At 38.8% G+C, this 14,519-nt stretch overlaps 1 protein-coding gene across 6 annotated transcripts in view; it reads right to left on the bottom strand.

Moving 5' to 3' along the window:
• The window catches only part of MICAL3 (microtubule associated monooxygenase, calponin and LIM domain containing 3), a gene marked incomplete at both ends in the record, with an annotated part of 106,809 nt that overhangs the window by 64,727 nt on the left and 27,563 nt on the right, over window positions 1-14,519 (bottom strand). For 3 of the 6 annotated variants that reach the window (XM_082013556.1, XM_082013555.1, XM_082013554.1), the window contains 7 exons: window positions 1,323-1,410; window positions 2,564-2,652; window positions 5,625-5,811; window positions 6,487-6,594; window positions 9,234-9,341; window positions 11,866-11,970; window positions 13,851-13,907. In XM_082013556.1, the coding sequence (XP_081869682.1) occupies window positions 1,323-1,410; window positions 2,564-2,652; window positions 5,625-5,811; window positions 6,487-6,594; window positions 9,234-9,341; window positions 11,866-11,970; window positions 13,851-13,907 (742 nt within the window). The remainder of the gene's footprint in view (window positions 1-1,322; window positions 1,411-2,563; window positions 2,653-5,624; window positions 5,812-6,486; window positions 6,595-9,233; window positions 9,342-11,865; window positions 11,971-13,850; window positions 13,908-14,519) is intronic. The other 3 variants (XM_082013557.1, XM_082013559.1, XM_082013558.1) reach the window with 2 other exon arrangements.

Here is a 14,519-nt window from a genome sequence, read left to right on the forward strand (position 1 = left end):
AAAATGCCATAGTTATCCCATCTGTCCACAGCATTTTGCAAATATCATTCTTCCATTTTCCCTTTCCTCCATTTTGCCATATGGAAATTCCACGCAAACAAAAGAGGAAAACATGAAAGTGACTACACTTCAAGAATCAACTGCACACACTAAGAATAAATTTCTGTTGGATTGCATTCAGTTACAATCTTAGAAACACTTGTAAAAATAATACGTAAAGTCAAAGAAAAGCATGATCTTTATTTGCCTGCCTGTTGTTAAGGCCTTTTCTCAGCTAGCACTGAGAAAACATTCTTTTCTCAAAGTGTTGCTCTACGTATGTTCTCTCTCTCAAGGCATCTGATTTAGTTTATCCATAGTGTTCTGGAACAAACACTAGGAATCAAATCTCTTCCTTTGACATCACTACATGAGCACTTAGGGGGTGGGCAAACGAGCATTTGTAGCACAGACACTTCTCCCATGTTAGAAGGCATTTGAATTTCACGTTAAAAGGCAAAACTACTTCACAGTAAGACAGACACATACCACCTCATCCCCAAGGCCATGGCTAGGAGCAGCACAGATTCTGGCAGTGAGGGAAGAGCACCATGACCTGCCAGCACCAGGAAATTCAAGGGGTTTAAGGAATTCGATCCCATTAACTGTCAGAGACACCCGGAATTCCAAAGGAGACACAATCCAGAAATAATGGGATCTTTCCCATTCAAGTACCAGATTAATGAAGAGAAGCTTGGGAGAACAAGAAACCACACCCAGAATTCAGGCAAACACAGAAATCCAGTTTGAGAGTTATTCCAGTGTGTCAGAAGAACTTTTAAATTAACTTCACTGAGTTGCATGTATTACAGACCAGGGATCTTTATCTAGGCCCACTCAGAGGAGTCCCTCAGCTGAGCATCTGTGTTTTCCTGGAATTCTTTCAGATAACGTCCTTGAAAGGACTGAGAACATCTAGGCCCCAAAGCCACAGTGCAAAATAATATATATTGAGACTTTCACATAATGCACAAAATTCACACAGCACCCCAAAATCACACAAATTATACAGCTCATAAAGTTGGGTCACATTAATTCTTACTGGTCAGCAGGCTGCCCACAGAATTCCCCTAGGATCTGCACAAGAACTTCTGACTGGACATAGAGAAAGGGAACCCCAAAAGCCATCAGCTGACACATGAAAAAGGAGTCCAAAGGGTTCCGGGCTACCTGGTGCCCAATCGAGGAAACTGTGCTTTGCAGGTGCTGGCTTGCCACCCTAACTCTGTCAAAGAGGCCGAGAGAGTACTGCACCACCCTGCTAAAGAAGGAAGCGGAGCTACCTGGGGCCCTCTCTGCCGAGGTGGAGATGGTATTTGCCCGTCCACTTCCATCACTTGCCATGGAGTCCTGCAGAGGTCCTTTGGTGTCCTGTAAGAATGTAGGGAAATGAAATTCATATTAAAATTGAAAATGCCTCAGCAACACTCTCTTTTTTCATGTGAGGCTACATGTACTGAACACATTGAACTAGGAAGACATCCCTCTTGCAGTTAAGATACCCCCTAATCATCACATAAGGCAAGTTCTAAACTAAGTATGTTCCTTCTCAATTTATAGCTTTATTAAAGCTCTGAAAAAAACAAGCTGGGTATCCAAGAAAGTCAAAGCAGTAAGATCCCTGAAGTCTGCTCATCTGGGAAATAAAACAAGTACCATTTTTAGTCTTTATTTTTGGCAGGAAGTATGGCACAAGTATTGGGATGTTTCCCTTATCCTTCCAAAAAGAAGGAGCACAGCTTCAGCTTGTACTAATAAAACCTGAGAAACAGGCAGAAAGACAAGCACCACCACTAAAACAAAGGAAAATATAATTTAAGGAGGAAGGACAGTTTGTAGCATGCAAGCTTAAGAGAACTTGTTAAGACACTACCGTATAGTTTGCTCAGACAGAGTACGCAAAAATACTGAAAAGGGGGGTTGAGGAGACAAATGTAGTGCCTGGGATTGTACTGACAAAAGCTGGGAGACTTTTCTGTATTACACAGTGGGTCTTGAGCCTATATTTAAAGCAGAAATGCTTCCATTACGATAGTATAGGAAAAGGGATATCCATTCCTTCCACACAGGTTCCCATTAACAAACAGAAAACATTCAGAAATGAAGGCAGGTTTTCTTCACAGCCTATGCAAGTGGGGCAGAACTTCACATTTCAAAAGCAAATGCAAATAATTTGTTTCATCTTAAGAAAAAACATGGAGCGACAAAACCAAAACTGGTAACATAAATCATTTCGTCTCTGCATAGACTGAATAAGTATTTCAGCTGACAAGAAAACAAAAATCCTGTTCTGAATGGGACAGCACATTATTTTATAGTAAGAACCATGAAAAAAGAGAAGTGGTAATTAAAGGAACTGCTTTTAAATAAAATTTCTAGAACTGCAAGATGTCATGACATAAAAAAGCAACTCGATGCACTCTGAATTTTTCTACTTTCTGAAAAAACCCCAGCACATTTACTTTTTCATTGTTAAGAATCAATACCTATTAACATGACATGTTAGATGAAAGTAACGAGTTACCTTTCCTGACAGAGGACCCACTGCTGGCCTCTTCCTTTGAGCATAACCCGAGAGTCGGTAACAGTAATGAGGTTTACAGTAGAATTTACCTGCAGATAAAATACGAATGATGGTCAGCAATCAGAACACAGCAGTTTAGCACAATATAAATGTCCATCTCACTGCAATTTATTTTCTGCTGCCGTTCCTATTGCTCCATCTACTTTATTCACTATACACGGAGGAAAACACTATCTGAAGTTTTAACTCCAGCCCTCCTTTCTCCCCCTCCTAACTAGCCTCCTTTTCATTGGGTGCCTGACAGCCATTTAGCTTAAAATCCTATCAAACACCAAAGCAAAGCTGTGAGGCTTGTGTGGTATCACATGCTAACAATGCGGCAGTGTGTGAGGAACAAAGAAATCATCACATGAAAAGCTGGCAGAAGCACTTTTGGAAAAAGCAAGAATGAATACAACCAGCAGAGGAGAGTGGGAGAGGACAGTGTTAACTCCCAAAGAACCATCTCTAAAAATGCACAGTGGCTACTTGTGGAAAGGACAATCAACCAATGATTCATTTTCACAATTAAGACCTTTTGTGATATTACTGGTTTAGTAACACCCCTGAAGTCTACATGGGTTTTTCACTGGTATCTGAACACTGTCAGGAAGTCAAAGCAGCACTAGTAATACCATAATACAAATAATAATAATAGCAGCAAATGGATGGCACATAATGTCTTCTGGTGTACTGTTGTCAGTGTATCCGGCTTCGTATATGCAGCCCATAGCATCCCCTACTGCTATCCTATTCCTACAATTTTGCTAATGCATTTCAAACCTATATTCTGACCTTTACCCCTTCCTCTTGTTTTTCTGAGCTGGTATTTGCACAGTGCTTTGTATGGAAAAGTGACAAACCCTATCTTTTGAGAAGTCTCTGCTTAAATAAACATTTCTGACTATTCATTCTTTCCAAAAACTGCTCTTTCAAATTGCCTGAAGACAATAACAACAGAAAAGCTCTTTAACATAAAAATTCTCAGACTTCGAAGCCTAAAACCAGACACTGACTGTAGAACACTGCAGAATGCTCATCAGTGCAAACAGCTAGATGAATAGCAACAATGTATGTACGGCTTCGTGATTTTTCCTTCTCAAAGAAAACCCAGAATGAAATATAAGCTAAATTTTCACAATTATTATATTAGATGGGATACCACATATTTCTGTTTGGCTATATCTGCTTCATACACACACACAACTGTTAGGCATGTGATATCATTTCAGAATCAATACTATAAGCGTGCTGAAACTCCGAGCTTTGTGTTTGCTTCATTGAGGACTATCTGGCCATGAATGCATACATAAGCTTGCTGGTAGAGGGAATCACTAAATCTGGTGGCAAAAACTGTTTCAGCCCATACAGCTGACAGAGCAGCTCAGTTTGTTATTGTTAATCATATAATCACAATATTCAGTTACTTGTCAATGCCCAAAATAACAGTAGTGCTCAAAAAAATGTTTTCTCCCCAACTTTGATTACTGATGAAGCTTTTACTTTTAGATGTTGATTTCAAAATTGTCATTGGCCCCTTTAAACTTGCATGCCAAGTCTGCTGACCTTCCAAGTTAATAATGGGGTTTCTATTCCTTACTCAGAGACGGGTTTGATGATTCCAAGCGCCTCAACTCCTGGCGACCAAGCAAGTCCATTACTTAAAGTCATTAGATAATGCATCATTAATAATAATTTTCCTTCTTTTTGCCCCTTAAGCCTAGATGGTGCTTCCATGGCCATTATTCTACCCAGTATATGCAAAAAGACTCTTCCTAGCTACACGCAGTAGGTGCCTATCAATTTTATAACATTTCAATCTTCAGTAGAATATTCCAGAGTGTCATCCTGTGGCATATCCATTTATAATTTTTACTTCATCTTTGTGTCAACTAATGGGGAAAACTGTTGGAACTAACACTTCTTTCCTGTTATTTTGGTTTCTACACTGCCCTGTCTGGAGCAGAATCCTTTCCACCTAACCTCTCACTAGTTTCAAATCATTTTGCACATATTTTCCTATTGAGGTAGGAGTAAAGATAAATGGCAGCTGTGGAAGAAAATAAAGGCATACCTGTTCATATAAATAAAGGCTTGTCTGAGATATTTTCTCATATTTTGTCTTCAGAAAACATGAAATTTCTGTCAATCGCTGCTCAAGCAAAGAATGCAACACATTGCTACTCTTAGGATGAGATTACTTTTCGCAAGTGATGTGTCATGTCAAATCATTACTTTCAATATGCACACTGTTGATAAATCGAGTTTCATCTGCTGCCATATTGTCTCATTTCTCGGACTTGTAAGATGTATCTGAAGCTTCACTTAATTCTTAGCATGTTAGATTCTGTTAACTGAGTCATCAGCAAGTTTTGTAATCATATTCCTTCCTCAGACTATCAGATACAGAAAAGTCATTACTGAATCTTCAGTAACTACTTCAACATTTTCTCTCTCTATATAACGTTAACTTATACTCAACTTCGATGCTCCATTTTTCGCTACGTAAACAGAACTTCGTTTGTAATAAGCTATTATCACAGCCCCTGATTATAAAGTTCCTATTTTAGTACATCTAAAATAAACATACAGAGCCTGACAGTTGTCATGTCTTCAAGAAAAAGTTGGCTTCGTTTGCCTCCGATGTGTTATTTCTCTTAAGTGATATTAAACACTAAGGAGTTTCCTCACTTGACAGTACCGAAATAAGAATAAAGGGTCTAGCCTTCAAACTCAGCCCCCAAATCCTTTTAAAGCCCCCAACTACTATTTATTTCTTTGCATTCTAGCAGCTGTTATTATGTTAAATTAAATCCTAACACCTCAGTTATTTTGCTGTTAGCATGATCAAGCCACAGGAAATCCATATAGTTTCAACAGTTTGAGAGATGGTGTCTCTGGAATGGAAGTTACTCACTTCCCTAACTCACTAAATAATTTTTAAGCAAAGAGCGAGCTGAAATCACTGCATGGACTTCCAGGACAGTTAAAAGAATTCTGACAAAAAGGCAATTTCTCTTACCATCTTCAATATCATAGGCGTAAGATGACAAGCGCAGAGTCGTCGCACAGTATTCACACTTGAAGCAACTGCGGTGGAAGAACTTGCCTTCAGCACTCAGCCTTTCCATCACATAGACTCGCTTTCGGCAGAAGTAACAGACATCACTGCCTCCCAGGTTTTGGGGGAACTCCTTTTTGAGCGAGCCCTAGACAGAAATAGGCATGGCTAAATTTGTGTGTGTTCAGCCTCACCAAGATTGCATGGTCATATTTTCTTCTCATTTATGTGGATACAGAAGCACCTGGATGCTACAGTTTTTCACACATGGATGCTGCAGTTCTGGGACACAATTTACAGGCTTTATCAGGACATCAAAAACTAACCTTACTGTCCAGGGAAGAAGGTCCTAGGATGCCATGTCTACATATGGCAGGAGTAAAACAAGCTCTGGATGGAAGAGTGGACACCAGTACTATTAATGATGACCTTGAAATAAATGACTGTAGGAGTCATACGGTGGAAAGCCAAAACCATTAGAAATCCCTCCAACAGCAATTCTTAGACCTACATTATCAAAATCAGTATCTCCTCCAAAAAACAATAAAGCAGAAGTACCTCCAGTGGATCAAACACATCTTCATAAATATGACACGCAGTTTCTCAAATGTTTATGTACAACTCTTGGATGCTGAGATTAGATTAAAACATTTTGCAAGGAAAATGAGGACAAGAGTGAGGGCAGGTGGACAAAGGGACATGAAGTCTTTCACAAAGCTAAGACAGATTCCATCAGTGGTAGTAACAACTGGACACTCACAATACTTCAGATCTACAGTACATCTAATCACAAACACACATCATCTTTTGTACATCATCTTACCAGTTCCTTCTTGTCTAGAAGGGTTTTGGGTTGCTCTTTCCTTTGAAGCTGATTGGCTATCTGCTCAGCCAATGAGCTCACTCCGCCTGTGTACATCTTTATATACTTCTACCAGATGGATGGAATAAAACAATAGGGCAGTGAGAAAAGAAAAGGAAAAAAAAATGTAAAAAAATGACTAAAATTATAATAGGTTAGGTGGTGAAAAGGTGCAGAGAGGACAAATCATGCCAAGACAGTGGACAATATGAAGTGACAAGTAGTAATAGCAAAGCTAGTGTCATCAGAAATCACCAGTCCAGGATCAACTGTAACAGCGGAAAAGAAGGCTTGCATTTTGCATTCTCTAAGTGTTCTAGAAATACTACAATGATGAAGAAAGCAGATCTTATATTTACTTGTGGGGTATTTTGCACCTGGAAACCTGAGCACAGACAATTCTCAAAGATGAGGCCAAATACAGGTTAAGATTTTAGGTTCCAGGTAAAACTGGCATCAGAAACAAAGATCTTTTAGAAGACACATCACATAGTCTAATGCAAGATGCTGATCACAACAGCATATTTATATGTTTAGCAACTAGAATTCATTTATGGAGTTCCTTAATTAAGGAACTCACAGTGATTCAAAAAGATGAATTCTTCCAATGCTATAAAATATACAGATGTTTATATGGAAAAATATGCAAGAGCCTCATCCAATGCATTCAAGCCGTACCTGCATACATCTGGAACATATATTTGTTCAACTGTGAACACGGCTTTATGACTAAACTTTTCCCTATCATGGGTATTGATTGACTCCATAACTTCAGATACCTAAAAACCCCCCACTATTCCAAGAAATCTAGGCAGGTTGGCTGTTACCTTAGATGGTACAAAATGAGTGTTTGCAAGCCAAGTTCAGTCACTGCAGTAGCGGAGGAAGTGTTTTTCACAGGACATACTTACAACGGTTGGCAATAATTACATGGTTAAGAAAACTATGTGGTTATATCCCTGTTAGCTCAATCACACTGCAAACAGCATGTATTTGACTTAGAGCAGCAAGGAGCACACCAAGCAATTTTTCTTTTCCAGACTAAGCATTATGAATGTTCCTAGATGAAGTCTCCTCGGCAAATGAAGGATCATCAGAGAGACTCTCCAGCTTTTGGCAAGCGTAAAATACCAAGGATAACAGTATTCTGAAGGAAAGGACTAAAGTTGTATCTCAAAACCCCTTTACTCACCAGAATTTGTTTGAAGCACATTAGTTATTTCCTACAGCTAATAAAACAGCATAAATTTTGTATGTGTTATTAGCCTTTTAGGAATGTTTAAGACCTCCCCATGTTCAGACATGAGAATAGCAGGAAGCATCACAAAAACTGAAATTCACCACAGAATGGGAGGTACTTTGAGGAAAAAGATTTTGAAAATGGAGTGCTCAGCAATCAGAGATTACCACTGCTACCACTGAAGTCCTAATTCCTTAAGCTCTGTGCCAGTGCGGTAATGAGGGTTTATTTCTGCCCCAGAAAGACCTTATACCTGTCTACTGATTCCAGCCCAAAATGCAGAGCACTCACAGTATTTATATGTGCAAGAAATAACACTTGATTTGTCTTCCAAAATTTTCCAGGTTCCATATTCCTCCTCAGCTAACGTGTGCACACACATGTGGGCAGAGTTGCCTTTGAATGTGACACATAATATCTTGTCAAATATTACATTTAAAATGGTGCCCACTGGAAAAAATTTTCTTCCTTTCATTCAACATTGACCTTTAACTGGCAACCATAACCATCTGGCCAAGAGTTTTCCATTTTCCTCTAAAAGGCCAGAAACCTTTGAGGCTTTTTAAGTTTTCTTAAAAGATAGTTCAAGTTTTTCCATGGGAAAATTTTTCTTTTAGGTGAACCAGGTTTCCACTGAACAAGTTTTGATTTGAAACCTTCATCCAGCCTCAACTGCAAATGCCTCAGGATCTTTAAATTTCTACCAGCACATATGACGTTCCATGCTTAAAATGTGACTATGCTAATCTTAACTCACAATACCTTGGACTATTTCGTGTGGGAAATTTAGTTGCTGAATTTTTGATTTAGGATTCTGTGTTTCTGATTTGTTTTGCTTTTTTCCTATACATCACATCTGGCCTAATACTGGGTCTTAAATGAAGCATTTTCTCTTTCCTCCAGTGGGCAAAAGCCTTCAAGATATGTAAACATTCTGCAATATTTTCAAGAGCGGGCAAAGAACCCCCTCCAGCTTAGGTCAAATCAAGTTCCTGGTGTTTACGTATGAAAACTGCAACTAGTTCAAATTCTCTGTGATTTTTCAGAAAGCCAAAGTACTTTCTATTTCATACTGTCCGTTAAACATATATGCACAAATGCATTCTGTAGTTTGGCCCAAGACCTCCACAAAAGCAGTAAGCAAAACAAGAAAGCTTAACTGCAAAGCCAGAAGGACTATCAGTGCTCAGAAAAACTGATTTGAAAGTGAGATGTACCACAAGCTTTTCATTTACACCAAACGTTAAATATATATAGTTTCAAACTGCTTTACGGCTGACAGTAACCAAGCTATGCCACAGCTTGCCTCTGGCTTCTCCTTTGTGCATGAATATGCACAGACACTGCATTCTGCAGGTGAAGCATTGCAAGCTTAGCCATCTCTTGTGGTGTGTCCTTGGCTGGTGGGACCAGGGTGCAGCAAGCGAACACAGCTGAGTGCACCTTGCAATGCTCAGGCTAATGCTACCTGTCGAAGAGAGTCAGATGAAGGTGAAGAAGGGCGATTAGAAGAACGGAGGCTAAGAGAGAGCTCCCACTGGTCAACAAAGAATCGTCGAGACGGTTCAGTCTCAGGCTAAAAAATAAAATGAAAATCAAAACAATCACACATGACTACAGAGGGAAGAGAGCAGAAAATAAAAAACCTCAGGCCCTTCTGCCCACCATAAAAAAAAAAATCATAAAGACTCTTGTAGGAAAACTTAGACAAAAATGTCCAGTGTATCTTCATTTTCTCCCTAGTGAGGCAGAGTAAGTTATTCTTCATTTTCTCTTTGTTAGGTTTAAGTTATTTAGGACCATTTGGAAGCAGTTACCTGCTTCCACAGATGTCCAACCTCCTGTAACCTAACCAGCTAAGCCACTGGCAATGATTCTAAATCAATTTCCTCTGCTCCTCCTGGATATCCCATTGTTCTATATTACTGGCCCAAGGCACTAGATTGTATTTCAGGCCCTGTAAGATCTCTTCTATATTTTAACTATATAAACCAACAGCCTGCTCTCCTTGGGGATGGAAGAGAAAGAAGTTAACTTGTATGCACTGCCAGTAATTAGCAGCAAATTTCCAACCCAAAATTTACTGTAAGCACATTTGAAACATCACACTAAAAAGAATGAAACAATATAAACCAAACTGCTGTTCTTGCTTATCAAATGCAAACAATAAATCCCAAACTGAGAATTTGCATCCTTCTGAAATGGGTTCCTCACAGGAGAATGCAAAATTTTGTCTTCCAACATACCCCTCTCATTATCTCTATGGCTTAGTATGCCTATCTCACAAGAAATACTTCACCTAAATAGGAAAAAAACAATAGTTGGAAGTATCAGACCAATAGTGCTGGTGGAAACTGTGCATTCCTAGAACTTATAATCTGGAAAGAAAAATTATACATATTTCCAAATATCTGACACTCTTTTACAATAAAATTATGTTTTCCATTATAAAAAGAAAAAAATAAATGTCATGTAGCTGCATGACCCATGAAAATAGCTATTTCTAGACACTTACAATAGCCTAGCCTCAAGATTAAATCTACTGGACAAAATGCAAAACAGCTTGACTTTCACAATTTCCCCAATTTAAAGAAATACAACTGTTTACTTTATGCACAGATTTTCTATACGTAGAATCATCAACATTTAATCAAATTTCTTTTCCGAGAATGTCTGTCTTTGCTAAGCTTTCATTCTCTTACTACTCTTTTTCTTGTTTTCTTCCCTTAAATTCCACATCATAATCTATCATTGCCTGCAGTGTTCCAACATCTGTTTCCTTTTTTCCTCTCTGCCCTACCCACTTTATCCTTTCCTCTACTTTGTGTTCTCCATCTCCCCTATATTTTCTCTCCTCCTTAATTCTGCACTATACAGGAATTAGACAATTTCAAAAATAATTTCTATCTTTGCATTGTAATGCTATTACTTTTCCACCCTCAAAAGGAGCTTAAAAGTGCCAGAGAGCAACACAAAATGAGCAAGGAGCAAGATGTTTTGGTCTAGATGCTCATTTCTGTATAATCATTTCAACTGAGTAAGGAAATGCCCATGAGCATGCTGTCCTTGGATCATGCCTGAGATCTTTGGTTGTGTCACCCATTAACAAAGAGATGTTAGTATGTTTAAATTAGTCTCCTTACCCAGTCTTTCATGGGTTTTTTCTCTGTCCCCAAATTCTGCCTCAAATGCAGTTCACTCTTCCTTCCTGAAGAACAGCTTTACTGACTTCAATTATCAGCAAAAGACAGCATTCCCAAAAGAACAGCAATGGAAAGTGACCTAAATTTTACAAACTTCCTTTTGACATGGCTTGGAAGAGTTATGCCCACCAGCAAAATTCTGGGACTGTTTATACTCCAGACCAAGAAGAGAGCTTGATTTTGGATGGTTAACTCAAAACAGTAAGTTATGAAAAAAATCACTTCTGTAGATAGTGTCTTCCAAAAATCACTCTCCAGTTTGCCAAATGCTGTTGAAGATAACTGAAAACAGGGATAGGGGCAAGCAACTAGAAACTAAAGAAACCACTGTTCAAACTGGCATGCTCCCATGTGCCAAAGATGACACACTGGAGAGAAAATGAAGCACAAAACCAAACCAAAAGTATACACTGGAATCAAAGAAAATCTGCACAAGCTGCCAACTCTACCGTTGGAAATAAGTATACAGGAAGTATGGACACAAAAGTAGTACTTCAGAGCCAGGAATTGTGCTTGGAAAATGCGAATGTTCTTGCTTCCAGAAGCAAGTAAAATTTGTGAGCAACTGACTGGTAAACGGCCACTGTGAGATGATTTGGTCTGGAGTGCAGCTGGTTTGCAGCATGTACTCTGAAGCTTGGAGACCGTTTTTTACCTTATTATATCGTGTTTTGAGAAACAGAAACATTGCCATTCATCAAATAAGGAGACAGTTAAGAACTGGCAAGTAGGATAAAAATACTACACAAAATAGACTTGTGTCTTTTTAAACACATGACTGTACAGCAATGGTCACGGTATATTAGTGAATTTTTCTACCCCTCTGACCCGAGATGTCACCGGTACCCAGAATCCCACACTGATACAAGGGCTCCAGATCGGCAGGGCTGTAGTCACCTGATGCCTCACTGCAGGTTTGGACTCCAGGAGGGCAGCCAGATGACATGCCCTTTGCTCAACATTCTCAGGCACTTGGTCATCAGAAAATAAACGAGGAGATCTCTGTGAGATGAGGAAGGAGGAAGTAAACAAACCAGCAAAAAAGCCCCAAAAGGAATAGACATCAAAACACCAGACAAAAGGTATAAAATTCACATGCAGAACTGTAAGAGGAGCTCCCATGTGAAGACTGATTTCCAATAAATGGAAATTATTTATTTCCAACGTCTACTGTTCTAATAAAGTGTTAAGTTTTGATCCTCGAGGCCAAGAAAAAACAGTTAAATTAGTCATTACTCACAACTCTCCTACCTAGGATTGCTGCAGCCAAAACCAAACAAGCGTGTGGCCTCTCTCTCTGGCATTACCATTAAAAAAAAAAAAAGTGGCTTTATCATGCACAAAGGAGCTTATTTGACAACTTATTTCACCATAGTTCTTGATTCTCAAGGATTTCCTTTACATATCTAAACCTGCACATGCTTGTGTTTCTCAGATTTTGTGCACAGAAATTTTTTTTTTTTTTTTAGTATAACATACTTCAGTTCTCATAAAGAATGAGTTCATCTCCACTGGTATATGAAAAGTGAATACTTTACTTGCCAAAGAGATGTTTAATGAGATTGACTGGCTGAAACAAAGCACAACAAAATAAAACTATCACAAAAGTTGCTAGTTTTACTTCTGCAGCTTCACTGCCCTACTTGTTCTTACTGCACTGTCTTATCAACACATCCCAGGCACAATACTTGACACCTCTGCTATTCTGGTCTCTCATATCAATCTTCTTAGACCATTGTGTGATATACTTAGTGACATAGAAAAAAAGACATGGCTTGTGGCCCTCCTGTACAGGACAGGAAGTAGTACCTGCAATATTACACACACTTCAGCTCATTTGTTTGTGGAGTTCAAAAGTAAATGGACCAGAAACCACAAACATGTGCATGAAGAAATCTCAGGCTCTCTGAAATCTCTGATCTGTCAAGAATGCCAGGGTGCTGCTACGTATTGCTAACTGTCCTCCAAAGCAGAACAGAAAATTGGGTTGACACCCAATTTACGTGAAACATTTTTTCCATTCAGATGCGTTAATAATACTCTCTACTTTCAGCTGCTTTCAGTTCCACCTACTCCTTCCTACTAGATCATTTTCACTAAAACTAAGGCCTATCATAGAGATGTGGGCTTCTGTGTCACTGAAGATACATGCTTATTCATTTTCTACTGCCCGTCAGAAAACATTTGACCCACAAGAGTCTTTTGTTAGAACACATTCTGAAAGTTGCAACAGTTTCATAGCTGGCTACCGCTTATGACTTAATTCATTCAAAGCCTTTACTGGTATGTCAATTAATTTGTCAATGTGAATTTAAATCAACCAATTCTTCTGAGTGCCTATCTTTTCTTATCCCATGCTTCTGTATAACACTGAAATATTCAGACAGACTATTGAATATTCCATTGTTAAGAAGGCTTCAAAGTCTCTACACTAAATAATGCCTCACCATTTTTCCTTTTACTTTGGCCTGTAGGAGGCAAGATGGAATGCCAGTTGTTTAACCATCCAGAAAGCAAGCAGTGGAAACAATGCAACCATGTTCGCATGAATTAGAACAAAACATAACTCTTCTTGTTCTGCGACAGCCACAGCATACTTCAATTAAAAAGGTGTAAGAGAAAAAGAAGAACGAGACGAGCTTAAGTGCTAGATCCATGGCAAAATAAAAAGCATACAGCAAACTATTGCTAAAGGTTTGTTATGCATTTATGTAGGTATCACACAGAAAATCGCTCCTAATTGACTCTCAGCAGTTCCAGCGTGTTGACAGCAGCATTAGGATAAGTGTGTTTCACTACCCAATACATTTGCTCTCTGTATTACACACATCCACCACAGCCTTGTGTCATCAGCATCCATGCCATTTGTTCATGCTCTTTACCCTTTCCTGTCTGGGACTCTGCTCCCCAGGATAGTTGGCACCAGGTTCCCTGTTTCTCTGCAGGCAAAAATTATGAGCTTAGTAACAACCACAAACCAACCTCCTAGTCAAAACACACTTAATCTGATTTTTCTTATGATGCAGGCAGAAAAGAGGCCATAATGATAGCAGAACAGTTTATGAAGAAGAATATTCTAAAACTGGCAATAATAACTTGGATCCTGTAGAGAAATTTTTATAAAACAGTCCGTATATATCCATACTAGGTCAGTAAACCACAATATAGTACCACAATGTAATGAAATTAGTATGATAAAGATGGTAAGACACACAATATAACTCATACTGTGACGTTAGATCAAAGGAAGGAAATGGAAAGTTTAAAAGAAGTGGCAAAATGAATGCATTAGAAGCACAGAGGTACAGGTTTTAAAAGACATCAGTGTAACAAGGACATAGATCCATCTGAATTGCTATGAGGCCTGGGCCAAGATAATTTCAGGAAAAGAAATCATTCCTAAGGAAGAAAGAATGTCTCCAAAAGCAGACTGCTCTCAACTGAGTCTAACAGATCGGATAGGTAGCACAGGGGGTAAAAATTCCTCAGAGTTAAAAGGAGGGAGCCATATATTTTTTTTTTAATTATTATTTGTTTGAGCAAGAAGACAT

The sequence above is a fragment of the Phaethon aethereus genome (assembly GCF_964289735.1).
Source record: "Phaethon aethereus genome assembly, chromosome: 1".
NCBI lineage: Eukaryota > Metazoa > Chordata > Aves > Phaethontiformes > Phaethontidae > Phaethon > Phaethon aethereus.